This window comes from Callionymus lyra, chromosome 10, assembly GCF_982586985.1.
Source record: "Callionymus lyra chromosome 10, fCalLyr1.hap1.1, whole genome shotgun sequence".
In the NCBI taxonomy this organism is placed as follows: Eukaryota; Metazoa; Chordata; class Actinopteri; order Syngnathiformes; family Callionymidae; genus Callionymus; species Callionymus lyra.
The window spans coordinates 27291308-27312985 of record NC_141827.1 but is presented as its reverse complement, the minus strand read 5'-3'; the positions used below and the strand labels follow the sequence as shown (position 1 = coordinate 27312985).

The 21678-nt window shown below is 39.2% G+C and overlaps 1 protein-coding gene across 7 annotated transcripts in view; it reads right to left on the bottom strand.

Moving 5' to 3' along the window:
- rap1gapb (RAP1 GTPase activating protein b) overlaps positions 1-21678 on the bottom strand; it is a 124365-nt gene that overhangs the window by 2434 nt on the left and 100253 nt on the right. For 4 of the 7 annotated variants that reach the window (XM_087801904.1, XM_087801898.1, XM_087801899.1 and 1 more), the window contains 17 exons: positions 20019-20097; positions 19847-19900; positions 19707-19790; positions 19530-19630; positions 17673-17802; positions 14733-14888; positions 14596-14667; positions 14434-14520; positions 13153-13299; positions 8312-8443; positions 5542-5619; positions 4143-4252; positions 3341-3457; positions 2941-3070; positions 1187-1286; positions 658-761; positions 18-66 (listed from right to left, as the gene is read on the bottom strand). In XM_087801904.1, coding sequence (XP_087658030.1) covers positions 58-66; positions 658-761; positions 1187-1286; positions 2941-3070; positions 3341-3457; positions 4143-4252; positions 5542-5619; positions 8312-8443; positions 13153-13299; positions 14434-14520; positions 14596-14667; positions 14733-14888; positions 17673-17802; positions 19530-19630; positions 19707-19790; positions 19847-19900; positions 20019-20097 — 1690 coding nt within the window. In that variant the 3' untranslated portion in view covers positions 18-57. The remainder of the gene's footprint in view (positions 1-17; positions 67-657; positions 762-1186; positions 1287-2940; positions 3071-3340; positions 3458-4142; positions 4253-5541; positions 5620-8311; positions 8444-13152; positions 13300-14433; positions 14521-14595; positions 14668-14732; positions 14889-17672; positions 17803-19529; positions 19631-19706; positions 19791-19846; positions 19901-20018; positions 20098-21678) is intronic. The other 3 variants (XM_087801900.1, XM_087801903.1, XM_087801905.1) reach the window with 3 other exon arrangements.

Here is a 21678-nt window from a genome sequence, read left to right as displayed (position 1 = left end):
AATATACAGTTTCTCACCTGAATATGGACATCGATGAACACGATGTAGCGGCACATGTTAGCAGCTCTGCACCAGAAACATAAAAAAGAGACGTAGTTAACACACTGATTATTTTGCTGAAGTAAATGTACACTGCCACATTTTTTTGTGTACCAGGAGGCACATTTTTAATGTTTTTATCATTTTTATTACTGCGATAAATAGAAAACAATATACAGAAGTGAAAAGTTCCTTAGACCTCTTCAACAGGAATTTGGAAAACGTTTCACAATTAATGTAAAAAATAAATCGTCATTGACCTATTTTAAAGAGACTTCAAGCAGCAATACATCAAATTGAACAGATTTGTTTCTGGTGTCCCTTAGTGTCAGCTCAGTGTCACTGCAAAGTCATGAAACCTCTGTTGCTTTACGCTGCATGTATATTTGTTTATAAAGCTCTTGTTGTTTCAGTTTCCTGTTTTATCTTCCTGGTAACTTTTTAAAAGTCAGTCAGTACTTAATATAAGATAACAAAACAAATAACAAAACAATAACTTCCTAACCACTCCTCTTTACCACCTGTTGGATTTATAAACCAAAAAGTTGACACAACCAATTCTAATGAATTCTAATGAATTCCAATGAATTTCTAAGGCAAAAAAAGTTTTTATCTCACCCCAGAGGACTTGCTCTCCTGCGGGGGGCGCTCCATCTTGCGGCTGTCTGTCGCCCTGGGCTCCTGTGCTTTGACTCCGTCAGGTTGTTGCTGAAGATGTGACGCTGCAGACAGATGTGGACGCAACAGATGTGTGAGTTAATGAACTCGAACACTCACTGCGCCGCCAGCTGCTTCTTCACAATCACAACGTTGACAAAAGATTGATGGCCCCAAGGAACCGTGTTAGATAATGATGGGTTAGTTAACCTTTATGTTACCAATCATATGATGTCACGTGACCTCGAAGGACTGTATAAAGTTTATGTTATCCACAAAAAATGACGATAGCTTTATATTTTGCTGTTGATTTTTGTCGAAAAAGACCAATAAAAGTTGCTAAAGCGTCTCTTCTGTGCATGTCATTGGTTTCTTTTTTTAGGCTCTGTAAAAGAAAATGGACGAGGTACATTTTTGGGGTCACCTTCTTAAACCTTCAAGCCATAAACGACCTAAAAAATCTGGCCCATATTTTTTCGGCAACACTCACCCAGGCTGCCTCCCTGGCTGGGACTGTACACGCTGTCCTCCACGCTGGAGCTGTACATTAATGAATTTCTCTTGTGTGGTGTCATGGAGGAGACACTCTCCTGGAGGAAGGAAAGACATTGGAATCAAACAGGAAGACATGGAGCAGTGATGTTTGAAAGTTTCTTGTTCTGCCACAAAACACGAGTGGACCAAACTCTTGGTCGTCAACAGCCTCAGAAAAGAGGCCAAGGTTGCTTTTGTCCCCTGCTAGATCACACAGCAACTAAGTGGGGAAACCCAAGGTATTCCATAACTGGCTAAGAGAAATAGTCTCTCTGGCGTGACCTTGGTCTTCCTCGCGGTCTACTATTGGTGGGACATGCCCTGAAGACCTCACCAGTGAGGCAGTCAGGGATCCTAATCCGAAGCCCCCTCAACCCACACCGGGCCTCTCACAGTCAATAACAATAAACTTAATACTAATAAATTGTATTTTTTTTTTTTTTGGGACACACTTATGCCTGATTCGCACGGGATAAGTATAACCTGGGGGCCTCTGGTAATTTGTAATAATTGCGGAGTATGTCTGAGTTTTAATCCTGTGCGAATGCGCCATGTTTGTGATTTGTAATGTAATAATTCCGCCGCAAACTACCAACTGTGATTCACCAAACACAGACGTCGGGTGATAATACTAATCCCATGCAAACACAAATGTCTGTTTTTTTAATTCTCAATCCCGCATATATGCAACTTTAACGGACTTCTAGGCACTCGCCATTGTGTTCATATTTACTTCCACTGTTTTATTTTGAAGGGGTTGAGAAGTAAGTAGATGGAGTCCGTTGTTGTTGGGGGTGTGTTCCACATGACAAAAGTAAAGAAGACATGTGCGCTGCACAGCTACAAACTAAGTTTCAGCCTTGTTGTTTCCGACATGAATACACTCGGTTACACTACTGTTACAGACCGTGTCTCTTCTGTAAAAATAATGTTCTTCTCTAAACGAAGAACGCTTGGTAACACTAACTTTCTCTTTCAGTAATCGCGCTCCTTTTTAGATCTGTATCTCTAGGTAATGTCAGTAAAAATTACTATTTTACAGACGTCGCTTATTACGTGTGAATGCACTTAAACTAATTACTTTTGAACAGTTGGGTATTCAAGAGTGATTTAAAAGTCTGTCGGAGTTACTGGGTCGAGGGAGTAAGTTCTAGGGTGTGGGGGCGGCAGCAGAGAAGAATTGGTCCTCTAGGGTTATGTGCTCTGTCCTCAGGGGAGTGAGGAGGTCGGAATCTGAGGCGACAGGTTGGACAGTAAAGGTGGAGGAGGTCTGTGAGATATGAGCCCACGATCCTTTTGGCTAAGCAACACATTAGTGCCTCCTGAATCCATCTGTTGATCTCACGCTGCGTTCTTCTCTTACTTGTGAACGAGACCTAGAGATACTTTTCATTCTCCACCGGAGCAGGATCTCATCCCCAACCTAGAGAGCGCTCCCCACATTATTCAAACAAGGAACCAAGGACTGGGATTTGGAGGGGCTGATTTTCATCCCTGCTGCTGCAGCAAGAGTTCTACATAAGGATCTGATGAAGCCAACCGGTCTATGTCATCTGCAAAAAGCAGTGACCCAATACAAAGACCACCAAATTGGACTCCCCATCTGCACTGGAAACGAGTCCCACTTACTACCAGCAACGCGGACCAATCTCTGTCAGTGCGTACAGTTAACAGACAAGTAGTAACTTATTGACCACATTTGGAACCTACCAATCCTGTTTCGTATTCGTCCTCGGCCTCCTGCTCCTCCACCACGCTGGCGAAGCTGCTGGCGTTCGAGGAGGATCTGGACAAATCCTGAGCCTCCGGGATTGACGGCGCTCTGCAACACATCACCATGCTACACACCTACGTTACTCTGAATTCATGAAACATCTTTACTTCTCTGCCTGTATAGATTCCTCGGCTGCACATGTGGTCACATTTGCATCTGGACCCAGAACTATTCCACTCGTGCACGACTACTTTTACATTTATATTCATGTTTCTTTCCCCCCCGCCGAGTCATTTAATCCTGCCTCAGAAAACCGTGGCTATATGTTAAACGACTGTTGAAGTGTGTAAATCTAAACAAATAATTTCTCCTTCAGCGTGTTGAAATGTCGCCTACCTGTTCTTAGCAGCGTGGAATTCTGGTGAGCTGTGATTGGACGAGTTGTCTGATCTGTTTTCCATGGAAAAGTGTGGGTAGTCTGGCGTCCTCTGAGTGTTTGGCGACACTTCCCGGCTTTAGGTTGAAGAGACGTTTGACAGTCAATCAGAGAGAATGCTATTTATCCAATGACATGTCCTATTTAAATATATGCTTAAATACTTTCTGGTTTGATGTAATTTATGTCTGGAAAGAGGGAAGATGAGTCGGCGTAATCTTGTCTTGGAATAAGATAGTGCTGAGGGACCCCCCACTGTGTTTGCAGCTCTCTTTTAAGTAGTTTTTCCTGCCCATTTCATTTGAAGTTGCATCCTCGAAAAGAGGCTAAAATCCTGACATTTCAATCCCAAGTTGCCGGAGCGCCACCAGAGGTACATTTTTGCCAAGACAGGGGGGTTGATCAGCTGTTTTTTCTGCACATGCATGATCATTATTTTGTATTTTAATGCTTTGTACATTTTTGTGTAGTTGGTAAATCTGGGTTATTTTAGTCAAACTTTGTGTGGGTGTTTTTTTTATCCTTTCCATCTTTACTATGTAATGATAAAATTGGATGTGATTATATTTATTCTTCAACCATCACGGTATGAAAATGATGTCCCTTACTCAGCCCGAATCTATAATAAGATATGCTGTGTCTAATTGGAAAAAAACAATTTGTTAATTTGTTAATTTTTTAACAATAAAGTTCTACCTAACCTAACCTAACCTAACCTACAAATCGTCGTCCTCTTAATCCTTAACTTCTAAGTCCACTCACCTTCTCTCTTGGACCTCTTGGATATTCTCTATACCGATGGCGCTGCTGCGACGGGAGCTGAATGGTCCGGACTTTTTCCTGGTCGGGCTTTTCCCGGGAATGATTAACGACTGAGGTCACGGAAGGAGATGAGAGTCAAGACTCGCGCCGAGGCCGTTACGAAAAGTTCAGATGGTAATGAATGTTGAATGAAAAATAAAAACAATATTAAATATGTTGTTACAGTTAATCTACGACAATGTTTTAGAAATCCATGAGTCAGTGGGATTCAGGCTGAAAACAATCTGCAATTGATGTGCCTTGATATAAATGGACTCCATTTTTTCTAGCCCATGTGTAGAAGGCTTTGTTGCAAATCCTGTCCAAAAATTGGTGGAAATTTTGTGGTTTTGTTTGCGGCACTGTCAACTCCTCGGACGCCTTATGGCGGAAATTCGGACATGCTCGAGAGATTTATCCTCATATTTGAACTGTGCCTGTGAGTATTTTCCCCCGAGAAGATTGAGTTGTTTGCCAAAAAGCACAAGCTAATCTCAGATATGCAAAGAAAAAAAATGGATGACCAAATACCTGAGAATGTTTTTAAAGTTAATCAGGCTGAGGATTGACTTTATGTTAACAATTGTTACGATGACTAAATGGTATTACCAAATAATATAAAGGACACCCTTACTCTGATTTTGGCCAGAAAATTGGGTAGTTACATTTTTCTGGCGTCCATTCAATTTGTGTGTAAAATGCAACCAAGAGAGAAATGTAGATCTTCACAAAAGGGTTAGTTCACCAAAATTCACTTTTCTACTCACCCTTATATTGACTAGGAGATGGGATTATTTTCAGATTAATAAATTATTTTTTAGAGTTTTAGACAAAAATGTATGTTTATTTTAATGTAGCGACTGGAGCTCAGTTGTCTTTGTCCAAAAAGACACTTAAAAACATCCAAAAACCTGCTTGTCTGTAACGTCCATCTTGTATTGAAGCCTCGACGAGAGGAATTGATACTGTCTAACGGATTATTCTGAAAATAATCCCAACCCTAAATCGACATGAGGGTGAGAAGAAATTGAATGAAATTTGAATTTTTGGTCCCTTTGAGGTACATATCAAGTTAAGGCCTTTTTAAAATGTGCTTCCCTTTTTGAATTTGTGATCCGCAGGGTAATTTAGAAGACTCATCAAGAATTAGGTTTTATCTCCCATTCCTTTATTTTTAAATTCAGTCCATCTGTTTCTAAAAAACATATTCTTAACACCTAAATTCCACTGGGCACTTATGGATTGTAAAACATTGATCAAGTATGACTGCATTTCTCCTGCAGAGCTTGAACTGATTAAAAAGCATCCTATGGTCAAGAGAAAAACATGAGCAAGAAGTAAGAAGTAAGTATACATGAACCTCTTCTATTGTTCCTATCCCTATGGCACTGCCTCGTCGTCCATATTTACTGGGACTTTTCCCTGGGACAAGCAATGACTGTTTCACGCAAGCGAGGGAAGCAGAGAGAGAGAGAGAGAGAGGGATATAGAGTGAAAAAAGCAGGGAAGAGGGAAGTGAAAAGAAAAAAGAACACATCATAAGAAATCATGCACACGGAACACAAAGTCTCAAAGGTGCAAAAAGAGCCGTGAGAACAAAAAAAGAGGAATAACAGCATGACCTAATAGCAGCGCCACGAAATCCATGTCTGAAGATTTTATAAAAACCGAAAAAGAAAAAAGCAGACTGGGATCTGACATAGGAGGATGCAGCAGGAGATGAGTGCCAGCCAGACAGCAGGCAGGTCACGTTCTGGCCTGAGGGAAACAAGACTGTTTAGTGGTGCATTCAAAATAAAAGGCGATCAATGGAGTTCTGATTCAACACTCTGAAGATGACAAATGGGGGGAAAAAAGGAGAAAAAAATAAAGCACTCCTGTGGTCGGTGCCATGCGTGTTTCACAGCCAGACGTGCACGAAACCTTGAGGCGAAGCACTGAAGGGCAGCAATCATCATCAACATCAAGCAAGAAGGGAGTCTGGGTAGTCACTCTGTTTGAAAGGCTCTTGAAAAAAAAAGATGGGCGAGTGTATGGTCTGTTCTTTTTGGTCCACCTGGTTTAAAAAACTTAACCAACAAACAGCAAAATACCAAACAACTTTTTCATCAATGAATGATTATCTCATGATTGACCCATTTGGCCCATCAAGAGGGCAGTTTGAAGGACTCGAAGAAGACCCGAGTAATCCACAACAAGCGTGCCAAGGTCAACAATGGGGTAATTGAATGTTGGACTCATGTGAGGTGTTATATGTATTATAAATATAGTTTTTTTTGTTGAGCAATTGGCCTTCCTTACGGGTCGAAGGGCTTTTGAATGAGAAATTGGCCTCTGTTTGGTTTTTAACATAATCAACCTGACATTGAAACAGGAGAAATGATGGATAGATTTAAAGTAATTGTAATAATTTTAGCAACTGATGCTCAGTTGTCTTCCTCCTCATCTTTGTCTAAAAAGACGCCCTCAAAAACATCCAAATACCTATTTAGTGCTCGTCAGTAACGTCCATCTTGTATTGAAGCTTTGACATTAGGATTTTTTTAGGAAAAACTGAAATAAGTCTATATTTAAAGCCTGTTTTAGCGTAGGCTCCTATGCTTACTGCTAGGCTAGCTGCTAGTTCAACCATCTACACTTACAGGAAGCAATATCACAAGGACTTCCTGTCTACTGCCTACAAGGGAAACGTGATATTTACCCAGAGTACTTCCTGTGGGATGTTGGGCTAGCAGCTAGCCTAGCAGCGTCTGCTCAAAACAAGCTAAAAAATCCAGACTTGTTTCACTTTTTTCGGGAACAATTCCTCATGTTGAGGCTTCAATACAAGATGGACGTTCCAGACGAGCAGTATGGAGGTGTCTTTTGAAGTGTGTCTTTTTGGACGAAAATGAAGATGAAGTTAGCATCAGGCACTTCATTAAAATGAACATACATTTTTACCTTTAACTCTAAAAAGGGACGGATTACTTAAAATAATCCCAACTCTTAGCCGACATGAGAGTGCGTAGAAAAATCACTTTAACCTACTAAAAATTCCCCTAGTAGAGAAAAATGTTTGTTAAATCTTTCTTCAGTTGTCTTACACAAGTTCCCCTCAGAGGGCCCGGGAACATATGTTGAAGGTGGTGAGTGATCGGGGTCTCCTCAGAGAGGTTGCAAGTTTAGCTCTTCCTTAAGGGACATGTCAAGTCAAGTCATCGCCAATTTAGAAAAGAACCTAGTCCTTGAGCGAGACTCCTCATTCTTAGTTCTCAGACGGAGTCAACGCTTGCGGACCACAGTGGGCGAAGACGTCATCAAATTGGAGCTACTGTCTAAGGGCCTGGAGGTACAAACTTTGAGGTTAGAGAGCTCAAGGACAACCATGAAGTAGTGTCATGTCATTAAAACATCTTAATTGAAGGGTTTTTTTAAATAATACAAATGAAACAGAACCACTTTCTTTCCTAGACAGAATACAGAAGATGTATTTTTCCAACCCTGATGCACTGAAGTCATACAACTTTGGGTGATTCAGACTGAGGCTTATGTCATTACAGCTCCATGTCAGGAAGATTAAAACTTCTTTTATCCATTTTAATGGTATTATGCAGGTTACATACATTAGACGGGTATAGCAGGTACCCATGTGGTCGCCAAAAACCACAACACTATATCGAGTGTCCTAATATCAATTAGCAAGCCAACATCTACTTTGCTATGATGGAAAAAACGCTTATTCAGGTGTCACACTTCGCTTGAGTCCTTATCGATAAACCCCACAGGGACCAGATTTAATTTTGGATTTAAGACCCGAGACAATTATGTCATCCTCGGGCCCCACAGTTAACATACCAGGCATCAATATTTTGCTGTTTGTCTTTTGGTTTCTCTGAAGACACCTTAAGAAAACTGTAAACACCCTCGCAGGACGAGTATTGGATCGCAGGAACAAAACATGACAAACTTCATTCTCTGTGAGAATATTTCCGTGATGAAAAAACTGTTTCAGGTGGAACCTCTAAGGGGTTAAAAGTGAAACCCTGAACACAAACTGCTTGACTACAATTTGGATGTTGAGGGTTCTGTATGGAAGAAAGGTGGTCATGTTTCTTTGTCACCATGTGAACGAAAGTTGAGTTACTTACAATCCCCGGGGTTTTGGGGCTCTCAGCGGGATTGTGGGAAAAGCTGCCACTGTGACTAGTGGAGACTGTGTTTGACTTCTTGTTACTGAGGCCCATGGCGTCCATTGACTGGCTTCTGCTGCGGATGACCCGCTACAGAGAGAAACGAGGAGATGCCGTCATTGGTCCGACTTTTTAAATGGGCAGGAACTGTAACCTTAGGGTCATCAAGAACCACCACACACATGTACACACCTGATCAAAAATTAACTGCTTCCCTTATGGTATTCACACAAACATCATATAGTTATTTGTGATTTGACCCTTTAGTTTAAGTGATAGTTCACCCAAAATGTGACTAATTTTCTACTCACCCTCATGTCAACTAAGGGTTGGGATTATTTTCAGAGTAATTTGTTTATTTTTTGAGTTATCGACAAAAATGTGTGTTCATTTTAATAAAGTGACTGACGCTCAGTTGTCTTCATCTTCCTCCAAAATTACACTTAAAAACATCTTCATATCTCCGTGGTGCTCGACATACATTGTTGCATTTTTGTCTATAACACTAAAAAGGAACGGATCACTCTAAAAATAATCCAAACCCTCATTTCGACATGAGGGGGGAGTAGAAAGTGAGTGAATTTTTAATTATGGGTGAACTGTGACTTTAAGAGAGAAAGAAAGTATCTTTTACGATAATGATTGACAATTTAACAATTCAGAGATTCAATTGTATTTTATCGAAGACACTTGTTTCATACTGGTTTGTGCTAAACCAAAAAAAAACAATTTCTTAACACTTTTTAGTCCCTTTGTAATATTAGCTACACCTAAATATGTAATTTAAAGGTCTTACAAAAGTCCCAGAGTATGACTTTTTGACCAAAATGAACAAGTAGTTTAATTATCTGAACATTTAGAAAGTAGGCTGTAGGTTTTCACCTGCTTCACTAACTCCTAAATACGGATTTGTTCTAGACAAAACTATTATTTACATTTTTCGTTCAATACAGTCATTGATAAAAAGAGAGCAGATGCTCTTGTGACATGTCACTGAGACATTATACAGCGGACACAATTTATCTTACTGAGAAATGATGACTGAAAAAGATAGTTGTGAAGTTAATGCGAGTATCTGTTAGGAAGAAAATGTTAAATTAATGTTTCAAAATAGACAAAATAAACCACATTAAATATCCAAAAATCAAGTTTTCATCATTTTATTTTCATAACAACTAAAAACCAAATTGGCTCATATAATCATTTATTGATTTAGAATTACTTTTTTCAAAAGCGATAACACAATAGAGCCATTTAAGGGTCTGTAAGTCTCCTGTTGTGAATCAATTCCTACAAGCAGTGCAGATCAATGTGCTGCAGAGAAAGTGTCGAATAGATGTATTGGCGTTAAGAAAAGTGTAATGTGACTGTTAGACTTGCATATGTTCTCTGTATTCATTTGACCAAGAGGAATCTGCGGGGGAGTTAGGCTGTGATGCGATGGAGAGGATGAACACACACACAAACACACCTACACACACGAGCAAAGAAGATAAACCGAATAAGTCGACAGGGAGACACAGCTGGGCAGAGAGAGACAGCTGCAGGTAGTTTAAGGTGTGAATAAGCAGAAGGGAAATGGTTCGTATGTATTAACAGATGTCAGGAAGATGGATGGAAAAACTATTGAACATTTGTCTACATTTCCAAAGAGTTGAGCTTTGTGTACATATCAAATGTAAGAAATGTTTTATTCCAGATCTGACTTTGAACACTGACAGAAAATGCTTATGTCATCTACAAATGTTAGGATTAGAGGATGAAAATGCAGCAAAATGCTGTTTGCATTCTGTTCTAAACCTTCATTTGTTCCAGGACAAAGAGGTGGAAAATACACATCAGAACTAGGGTTGTCAACATCTACAAGCTATTTCTACACTTGTAGTTGAGGGTTGTAACGACATGTAACCTGTTACAACGCAGTTGTGCTATACAACCACTAGAGGGTTCTCTCTCCATTCAAACACCTCCTAATCCCATAACAGCAAAGCATTTACAGTAGTTATTAGAGAAAACATATTTATTTTAGAACCACAATTATAACCGACCTAACAGAACTTCATTTACCGTATTTTTTGGACTATAAAGATCAGTTAAACTCCTTCAATTTTGTCAAAAATATTTTGAGTATTATATAGTTATGAGCCTTATTTTTAAATTCCCATTTTACTTTTTGGTGCTCTGTCACAAAGGTAAACTCGGAAGCAGCAATGCAAGTTACCGTAGTAATACTCTGTGGGTCACAGTAGTATTACTCCACAAGTAACTTTAGTATTACTCTGTGAGTCACCATAGTATTACCCAACAGGTCATTGTAGTATTACTCCGCGAGTCACGATATAATTGCTCCACTAATCACCGTATTATTACTCCACGAGACACTGTAATATTACTCCTAAAGTCACTGTAATATTAATTTACGAGTAACCGTAGTTTAACTCAACGAGTCACAGTAGTATTACTCCATAAGTCACTGTAGTATTACTCCACTAATCTATGTAGTATTACTTCAAGAGTCACTGTATTATTACTCCATGAGTCACCAAAGTATTATACCGCAAGTAACTGTAGTATTACTCCGATAATCACTGTTAAATTAATACATGTGTTACTGTAGTTTTACTCCACAAGTCACTTTAGTATTACTCCACTAGTCACTGTAGTATTAGTCCACGAGTCACTGTAGTATTACTCCACAAGTCACTGTTGTAATACTCCATGAGTCATTGTAGTATTACTCCAAGAGTCTCTGTAGTATTACTCCAGGAGTACCGTAGTATTCCTCCACAATACACTTTAATATTACTCCACGAGTCACTGTAGTATGACTCCAAAAGTCACAGTCGTCTTACTCCACGAGTCACCGTAGTATTATTCCACAAGTCACTGTAGTAATTCTCCACAAGTCACCGCAGTATTACTCCAAGAATCACTGCTATATTAATATACGAGTCACGATAGTTTTACTCCACAAGTCACTTTAATATTACTCCACGAGTCACTGTAGTATTACTCCACGAGTCACTTTAGTATTACTCCACGAGTCACTGTAGTAATACTCCACTAGTCACTGTAGTATTACTCCATGAGTCACAGTCGTCTTACTCCACGAGTTACCATAGTACAACACTGCGAGGCTTCATAGTAATAAGACTCACAGAGGAATACTGGTACACCTCACTATACTGGTTCATAAAAAACATTGTTGACAAAACAGTCTACCGTCAGACTCCCACATCACATGACTAAAACACACCATCTCATTGGTCAACAGCATCCCAGCGTCACTTTGACGCATGTACTGTATATGATGGTGTATTCAAATCATAATTTGTAACTTTTACAGGTGTTAACGTTGACACCCCTACTATGCGGAAAATAACTGAACCATTGTCTACTTGAATGCCTTGCTAGGTTTTTCAGTCAAATAATCAGCGTTTACAACAAAATGGTCTGAATGAGTCAATTCAACAGCGTGTCGTCCTCTGATGCCAGGACAGATGGCTGCCTGATCAGGCCAGCTAGGCAGCATGTTACAGCCATTAGTCCATCACCCTGCCAACATCACCAATGGATTCCCCCTTTAAAAACAATCATTCAATTCTCGTGGGTTGTACCGAATGTCGGTGAATTTTTAAGTGCTCATTTTCTTTCGGACAAGATACCAGCAACAACCTTACAACAAGATCATCAAAAATGGCAGCTGTGATGAGGTAAAAGGCCAGAATTAGATTCATGACCGGGTCTCATGATACAGTGTCTTCTTATGTTTTGGAAGGACTGGTCACAAAAAAGACAAGAGGACCAAGTATCAACGGGACGACTCGGCTTCTTATGGAAGAAGTCACAAATCTTGATTTCACAATATAATTTGTTTAATGACCAACGCCCAGGCATCATCAAATCTCCCACGTCATGTTTTATAGACACTTACAACAACCCAGACTTTTACCGAAATAGCAGTCCTGGCTCGCTCCTCTTCCAAGAGCCATTAGAAGATAACACTCTGTCTGGCACTAACATGACTCCTAGAACTTCAGCCGGTGGGTCCTTTTTTGCTGACTCATCAGACATTTCTTCTCAGGAGTCAGCGAATACTTTTCGTCCTCCATTTTGGCCACATGTACACACTCTTTTTGGGGCAGAACCAAGCAATAATCTCCAGCACATTATGAAACTGAGAGTGCCATCTAGTGGCATTTTAGAGTGAAGACACTGTATCATGATACTTCACCAACTGTTTCATGGCGCCTCATCAAACCGTCACTACTTGGAGTGACAAATGGTCTGAGGCTTGACAACCTTAATAGTTGTATCATTACATTAATTCCATTTTTTTATGATTTAAATATAGTCATCATCCATTAAATATAAATCTGTAAATAAGGGCCCATTTTGAGATGATTTTATTTCCGCTATCTTCCAGCACCGTCAGGATTACATAATGTAAGTACAGAGGTGAGAAAACTAGAGGTTCAATGACCCGTGAAGGAAAAATGCAAACTACTCTATCAAACTACTTAATGCAGGCTCATTAAATCCTTCACCAAGCACAACACAATTACAGCTTCCACCGCCGGCGGCTCGGTTACACTTCGCCACCCTAATGGTCATTGATGGAGAACAGTCTCAAACCTAACTGTGGTTGGACACCCCCATCACTAATAGGACTGGGGGTGAATCATTTTAGTTTTTTTAAAAAGATGTGAATACCCAGAATCCCAAGCACAAAGGTGGAAGAGGAAACCATTAGCATTCATGCGTACGACTCTGGAGATACCTTCTTATGCAGCACGTACCTTAAAGGATTCAAAGAAACCTCCTCCGCTGGCGCCGCCGCCGCCGTTCTCCAGTTTATCTTCGTCTCCTCCCAGTCCCATCATGGACTGGCTGTTGATGTGCAGCTCCTCGTAGAGGGTCTCCAGGAGAGCCGAGCGTGTTCGCTCCTGAAACAAAAACAGGAGTCAGCACCGATCCAAAATGACTCAACGGTTTTACAGCCAGGCGTCTGGGTGGAAACGATACGACAGAATGGTGTTTGCCGTCGCTGGCTTGAGTGGTTTTCTCTTCCAAGATAATGTTTCAGTGAGATTTGTTGGACTATCTCCGAGTCAGATGAAGAATTATGCAAAAATGGTTGAGTAGTAGTTTTAGTAGAAGATTTAGAAAAGATCCCAGGAAATGATAGATTACTCGTTTCAATCGTTACTCTACATTTATCCAATGAAAATATCTCTATAATCTTTTTTGGAATATCTTTGATGACAATAGTTTAAAAAAAGATAGTAGCAAAGGGCATTGATGACCTGTTCTAAACGGTAGTAACCAGACTGGAAAGTAACACAGATTTGGTTGCCTTTTTTTTATCTTTGGTCTAATAGTTTGTCTAAAATGCAAACATTTCAATATGTATTTGACGTTTACTAGCAGAAAATGAAATTGCTTAAAAAAAACAACACTTTTCCACTTTACCCCACACAATAAATTCCTGTCTTGCTCGAACACTACTGGCAAAAACTTAAGTTATACTGTTAAATTAGACAAAAATAAGCTTGGAGATGATACTGACAGAACATAACTTCAAGAAAATGTTTTATTATGATTTTAGGACTATCACCTACATTTTTCTGCACCATTTCAAGCACTTTTAAGGGGGGTTGGCACTGGTATCATAAAAACTCCTGGTGTGTGGAAGTACCATTCAGGATCACTATAAATCCTCAGATGGATATGTGGATCCAGCTGTAAATCCAGAACACCACCAATATGGAATCATCTGTGACTTTTTTCAAGATTTCATGAAAGAATTCTGTTCCTCCGTTTTTGAGTTACTTTTGTAACAGACAGAGAAGACTTAAGAGAAACAGATAAATCCCCTTCCAAACTCGGATGTACGCAATTATAATACAAATTCAGTACTTCCTAATCCCTTCTTGAAAATGGTCAAGAGATAAACGAGATTAATTATAAGCTAAGGCATAATAGAAAAAAAGCATTAATGGATTTGCGGCGTCCGGTCAATGCAATGAAAAACAAAAGTATTTAGAATAAGAATAGGTTTGGGTTCCTTATCTTCTCACCTCTAGTTTGGCAAACTTCTCTGCCTTGTAGCAAGCGTACTCAGCGTTGATGAGTTTTGTGTAGAGAAACTCACGGAATTCTGGTCCCTAGTTGGAGAGTGGGAAAGAGGAATAGTTCATTTTTATTTATTTTTTAAATAGAAGTTAAGTTGTGTCCAAGACCTTCACGAAGACAGCTGGGTCGGGCAAAGCCGGTCCAAAGAAAGGGACATCATCCCTCGCTGTGACGGAAACCTAAAACGATAATATGACATCCTCAACAAACTGTGCTTGCAGATCGAGGTGGACGTTTATTCGACCTTGTAGGTGACGTTATCCGAGCAGGCGTTTTCCACCTGCACCACCACATAAGCGTGCAGGAAGTTGGACTGGATCATGTCGGGGACAAAAGGCGTGTTCTCCTCCTGGAACACCACGGCCACAATGTCGTTGCCGATGTGCCTCTTCCTTTGCAGCTGCAGCCGTCAGACGAACAGAGAACACTTCAAACCAGCAGTTAGGGACTTCAGAACACCAAAACAGAAGCACATTACAATGTGTTCTTGGGAGGGAATTGGTGGCTTTTGTTCATGATCCAAGTCGAGAGCTCTCGCAAATGTAAAAAAAAGTATTCAAGAGCAAAAAAAAGTTTCAATACCATTGAACATCAGGCAATTTTAGAAAATCCAACGTTTCTTTATTTTGTTACCAAATGCGGTAGAGATGTTATAGAACATGTTTAAAAACAAATATAAATGTATTTAATGTTCATGTTTATGTAATAATGATGATATCAGTGTTATCAGTGGGCAGGGCTTAAGAGTATTTTCTAAAGTAAATAATTAATAATATAAAAACACATACTGATGAGTACAATGGAGGTCCATAATCTATTTAAGAGACAATTAATCAACACTTTAGTTAATCTTTAATTAATTGGTTCTATGAGAACTATAACTGGCTCACAATAAAAAAAATGAATTATTAAATAAACATTAAATATTTATTATAGTATGTGTCTCACATGATTTCTAAAAATATGAGCTGCATTAAAGCTCTACAATGTGAGGTAAATGGTGGATAAAGTGAAAAACTAACTCCACCCAAATGTTCAAAACAAAACACTTTAATGTGAGCAGATGTAGAATAAGAACGCCTTGATCTGGACGTGATCTGAATAAACACTGACTCAGAAACTGTTGATATCTTAAATGCAAATCAGGCTAAATTCCACATGAGGCGATGAAGAAAAAAACAAACACTTTATTGGTCTGCAAATCTAAAGCTGTCAGTGGCCACAATTCTAACTGCTGACTGATGTCCTCCTCGTGGTGCCAGATGAATAAAACAGGCCAATAAAGGAAATGAACACGATTGGAGGATGGGAGGTGGGACTTATTATTTTCATGTTCCAATATCTCCTCAATTTACACATGCAACGTATAATATGAAAAAAATCAACCAAACATCAGTTGAATTGTAAAATAAGTGAATTGTATTTCAAGTGCAGCTCATAAATTTATGTCAAACTGAATTCTGTTCCCCTCACTGAAGTGAAGATTGAGTGATATCACTGAGGCGGGCTGACCCAGATCCTTGCAGAGTGGAAGGGAAGAAATCAAATTTGTGTTTTTTTAGTTAAAAATAGTAAACTCAGCACAAATATCAACTGGCTCAGCTTCAGGAAGCAGTAATGACTCTCAGCACATCCTGTGTCAGGTGCTGCTCATAAAGTTGTGAACTCTCCAGCAATTATTTTAACATGTTCTTTACTATGCAAATTTTCTTATGAGGTACTGACCCTTTTTAAAATAACAGGAAGATACACAACAAACTGACACGAAAATATTTTTGTTTATATTGCTTTGTAAACGAATAAACATGTGGTACGTGGCAACGACGTATCATAGAAGCCATGACATTGCAGTTTCACTGTTTTGCTACACATATTTTGACTGTTCTCCACAATCTTTCATCATAAAAATGACTTATTTTGATAGCTCTACCCCTAACTTCAAGTACGCTTACACATCAAAAATAGATCCACATTCACCCTTGCGCAGCAACACACAGAAACAGTTACGAACACAACGCGCTATTTCATGAGGCCTCATCAACTCATCACTACATTTAATTAAGTAAATAATAAACACACTCATAAGCTTCCTCATGCACACAACCACCCTTGAATAACTATGTGGGCTGTGTATTGACAAGAATCTGATAAGTATCACGATACAGGGTCAACGATACATAGTGATATATTGTGATACTGTAGTAACGTCCGAGTACTTGACTCTGGTGTTGCAGAATTTACAGACCACATGACTCCTGGCAAAGTTGTTACCTCTCTCATTTGTTTTGAAACCAAATTATGTCTAAACATCAGCTTTAAAAGCTTGACAGTATCCTCTTGTCCTCAGTCATCACTGGGATCTGGCGGGATTTCAATTTTTTTTTTTCTGTGGATAAAGTAACGACTGCTTCGGAAATTTAATCGCAACACAAAAATGAACAAACACTGTGAATATTTGCATGTTAATTGTAAAAAAATAGAATTATTGGATCTTACACACACATTAATTAACGATAAATCCTAACAAAAACTATGATTTGTAAGCCAAAAATAAAAAAAAATAATATTTAAAACAATAATCGAAACAGCACTGTCAGTATCGTGAAAAAGAATATTGAGATATATCAATATTTTCTAACACCACTGATAACTACACATAACAATTCAAACTAGTTGAGATGCTAAAACGAAGGCTGTGATTATTTCCAGGGCTTCCAGGTCACCCCGGCATCATCTACCTTCTCATCGATTGTCAGCTTTAATGTTTCCTCGCAGCTCAAACTCCAGCCCGGTGATGGACAGGCTAAGTCGGAGGGGCTGGATCGCTGCACATTAGTAAGAGCCGGCGATTGTTTCAAGTTGATTAACAGATCTCTGTAAGGCTGTGAGAGTCGGTCAGCCTGTTCGTGAATCATCTAAAGTGGGTGTCGTGCGCTTGTTTCCTTGCAAGCTATCGACGGCCACAGCAGGGTTACTGTGGAAACAGCAGAACGCGGTGGAGGACGCGGCAGCACCAGTAGTTAAGCCGGAGCAACACTTATCCCTTGTGTCACTATTTAATGGCCACAATCAGAGGAGGCCGTTCATGCAGAGTGGCTACTACACAACATGTCGGATGTTCAGATCAATAGCAATCCATTAGCGTGCAAACACTAATGAGTCGGAGTGCAATGCATCAGTGTACCTGCTGAGAGTCTCCCTCGGTGTAAGGCAGCTTGGTGGACACGTGCAGCATAATCTCCTTGTTGTGAAAGTTTGTGTAGTAGGACTCGGTTCCCGTCTGACCGTGAGTGACATCCAGACCACCGCGGAACCTGCCGCCAAGAGACACAACAAGCAATATTTTAAAAAATGAGCCTATGTGAGCTGTCTATCACTTCAAACAATTAATGTATACACACACGATATAAACTCTAGTGTTGTTGTTTTAACATATTTTGCACACACTCTTACACCTGCTATACATACAAAAAATGGCACACAAATGAATGCAAAGACATGAAATTTGTTTCAAATGTTCTCATAATAAGCACATGTGCACAAATACAAACTAAAAACACAAAACAAAATAAATGAAAGGAGGAAAGAGTACGTAAAGAGACACTCGTTGACATGACTAGGGATGTAACAAATGACCAATATGACTCTTCAAACCGGCTTTTTAAAGTGAAAGCAGTGGAAGTTAGACTCGCAGCAGCAGTAGCTCACGACTGAGGTGATGACACTTAGAGATGTACTCTATTCATTTGCTCTAATTTTTGTTTGCAGTGAAAATTGAATATTAAGTTTGTGTTCATAGTAAGAGAGGCTTTCCAAAGATCTCAAAGCGTAAGAGTTATAAACACAGTGACATGGTTCTTTATTCACATGTCAAAAACAACAATATTACTTGTTTGCTGGTCTTTCATTAAACTTATCACTATGAAGGTAAACAATATCATCATCATTTTTAGGATTGATTTAGGATCATTCATCATGTAAAATGTCTACTTTAAACAAAGAACTATATGGGATTACTCTCTAGGCAATTGAATCAGGTTAACTGGACTTGTCTTTTGTCTGCGGGCTAGTCAGACTTGCTAGTCTCTCCAACTGATGAAGCCACTTGGATAAGAAACGTCTTCACAGACAAAAAACAAATTTGGTTGACCCGGTTCAATAGCCTAGAGATGCCTTTGACCTGGACGAATTAGAATTTGTACAGACCCATCGGAGACACACATGGACATGAGGTATATACAGAGACACACATGGACATGAGGTATATACAGAGACACACATGGACATGACTTATATATGGAGATACACATGGATATGACTTATATATGGAGACATACATGGACATAAGGTATTTACAGAGACACACATGGACATGACTTATATACAGACACACATGGACATGACTTATATATGGAGACACACATGGATATGACTTATATATGGAGACATACATGGACATAAGGTATTTACAGAGACACACATGGACATGACTTATATACAGACACACATGGACATGACTTATATACAGACACACATGGACATGACTTATATATGGAGACACACATGGACATGACTTATATATGGAGACACACATGGATATGACTTATATATGGAGACATACATGGACATAAGGTATTTACAGAGACACACATGGACATGACTTATATACAGACACACATGGACATGACTTATATATGGAGACACACATGGACATGACTTATATACAGAGACACACATGTTTTTCTTCTCGTGTTTTTTTTATTTTTATTTTTCCGTTTTTTATTTCTATTTTATTTTATTTTTATTCTATTTTATTTTGTTAATAGTGTTACATTTCTAATTTTGTAAATAATTGTATATTCTTAAGATCGTTTTTATTTTATTTTGTATTATCTCTTTTATTATTTCTTTTTCCTTGCACTTAATTTTTTTAAACTGCGCTGTTGTGAAAGTGTGTTTCCCCTCTGGGGATGAATAAAGCTTTTCTATTTCTATTTCTAAATTTGATGCAAAGTTGAAGTGTAAAAAAAAGTTTCCAAACCCTTTAAAGTCATGAAGCTCAATCTTCTCGCCCAGAAACCTCAAGAACTCCACAAAAGCAGGACTCTCTTCCATGTTCCCAAACAGCTCTTCTTCTGACGTCTGTGTGGAGACAAGCGGGAAGATTATTTTTGAGTAGGACTCAGCCAACACATTAGATGCTCTGAGGAACACTCGCCTGGCCGAACTTCTGATAGATCACCCCGAATTTGAAGTTGTTGTTGATCACATGCTCGTCAAAAGTGACAATAAGCCTCGAAGCCTGAGAAGGAGGAAGCATTTAGATACTTAAAAGATTATTTTTGTGTGAATACAGACCTTTGGGTAGAGAACCGGGTAGAACCTGTCGACGTTTACTTCCTCACACACCAGCTGAGAACACAAAAAGGTAATACACAATATTATTACTTATGTAACAACTGAGGCTGTTTTTTTACTGAAAGCATCATTTAAATCTTCAAAAAGAGAACTGATGCAATGATCACGGTACCTTGGCCATTTGGACCACATTCGGGAACTCGGTAAGGCAGGAAATGGGGATCACGTCCTGATAGGTTTTTAGCTTTGTGCTGGAAAAACACAAACATTCATGCAAGTCAAAGAGTGTCTTTTTGTATTCCTCATCAAGAGCAGTTCAGCTTCAATGGTTTCTCCTTCTTTGATGGCTGATACGCATGACGGGAGATTTTGAAATCCAGATGGGAGCATCCTTCTGAAGTCGACTCACTGATGATTGCTTTGCAGAATTGGGAGCCACAAAAGTCTCTACAATGGTTCCCAGGTAATTCATTCTTGCATTCATGAATTATTCAACAACTTCAATGGAATAGTTGATGGTTTTAAAACACATTTTGATTAGATCTAGGCTCTTTTATTAATATAGGGTTGTCATCCATCTAAAACTATGGCCAACCCAAGGCCAGGTGGGCAAAATCTGACCACTTAGAATATTTATTTTAGCTTTATGCACACAAATGCATGTTGTGTCAACAAAATTGAATTCAATATTAAATTAAAGTTTCCCAAAATCAGATATTCTCAGATACTTTTATTTGTAATATTTACATATAGAACATGAACTTAAGGCCAAAACATTTCATTTGACTGAAGATGAAATCACGTCCACTATTCTGTTATTGGTAAAACATCAATTTTTGTCACCATGTGTCATCAATCCTGTAAGTCTCATCCTCTAAGGGACTTGTTGTATAAACAAAGCAGGGCGTAATTACAGTTGGCTAATGGACTCCGCTCTCGTGGACCTCTTGTTTTAGACGGGGGAGAAATGTATAAAGTACTAACTTCAAAACATGGTCATGATGAAACTTAAAGAATGAAAAGACAATATAATAAACATTCTTCTATTAGATTAATATACTTTTCCTTTGATTGGCCTGCAACTTTAAAAGATACAATTATTTTGTTCCTTTGTGTGATTATTATTTTGTTTAATAATACAAGTAATGTGTCTATTATTCAAGTTTGTAACTATAAAGCCCCCCAAAAATGACAGCAGCCTTTAAAAAACAACAATATATTGCCATATTTGTGAGTCAGCGTTTGTGCGTCCGCAGCTGGCAGTTTGTGGGTCGTGGAATTGACTAAGCTCAACACCCCCACAACCCCTCAGCGACCTCAGCACATACTCCACTGCTTCAAGAGCCTCATTGACGGAGACATTTGTGGCTATTAATATTACGGTGTTGGCCTCGCGAGTGCTGGGACTAATCCACAGGTTGTGCGGTACATTGAGTTCCGCCTCTGTGTCCTTAGTGGAGTGTGTGAGAGCAGGAGTGGATCTCAGGGAGACGGTGGGTGGACGACATCACATGACACTCATGGTTCACTGCTTTGACAAGAGATTCTTTTGGATCTTTTTAAAACACTTTGATAAGATAAGATAAAATAAATAATAACTTCATAGTTATTGTGGAAATTGTCCTGATGTGTCTCAACGTGATAAAAACACGAGCTGCATTTTGTTTACATCACAAACCCAATAATTTCTGGATAAAACCTAAATCAACACCAAACAGCATGAAATGACAGTTTGTCAGACCAGACGAGACTAAGACCGAACATCTGATCAGACGCGTGGGGAAGTGATACGAGTGGCTTTTAAAATTGGGTTATTATTGGGCAGAGACATC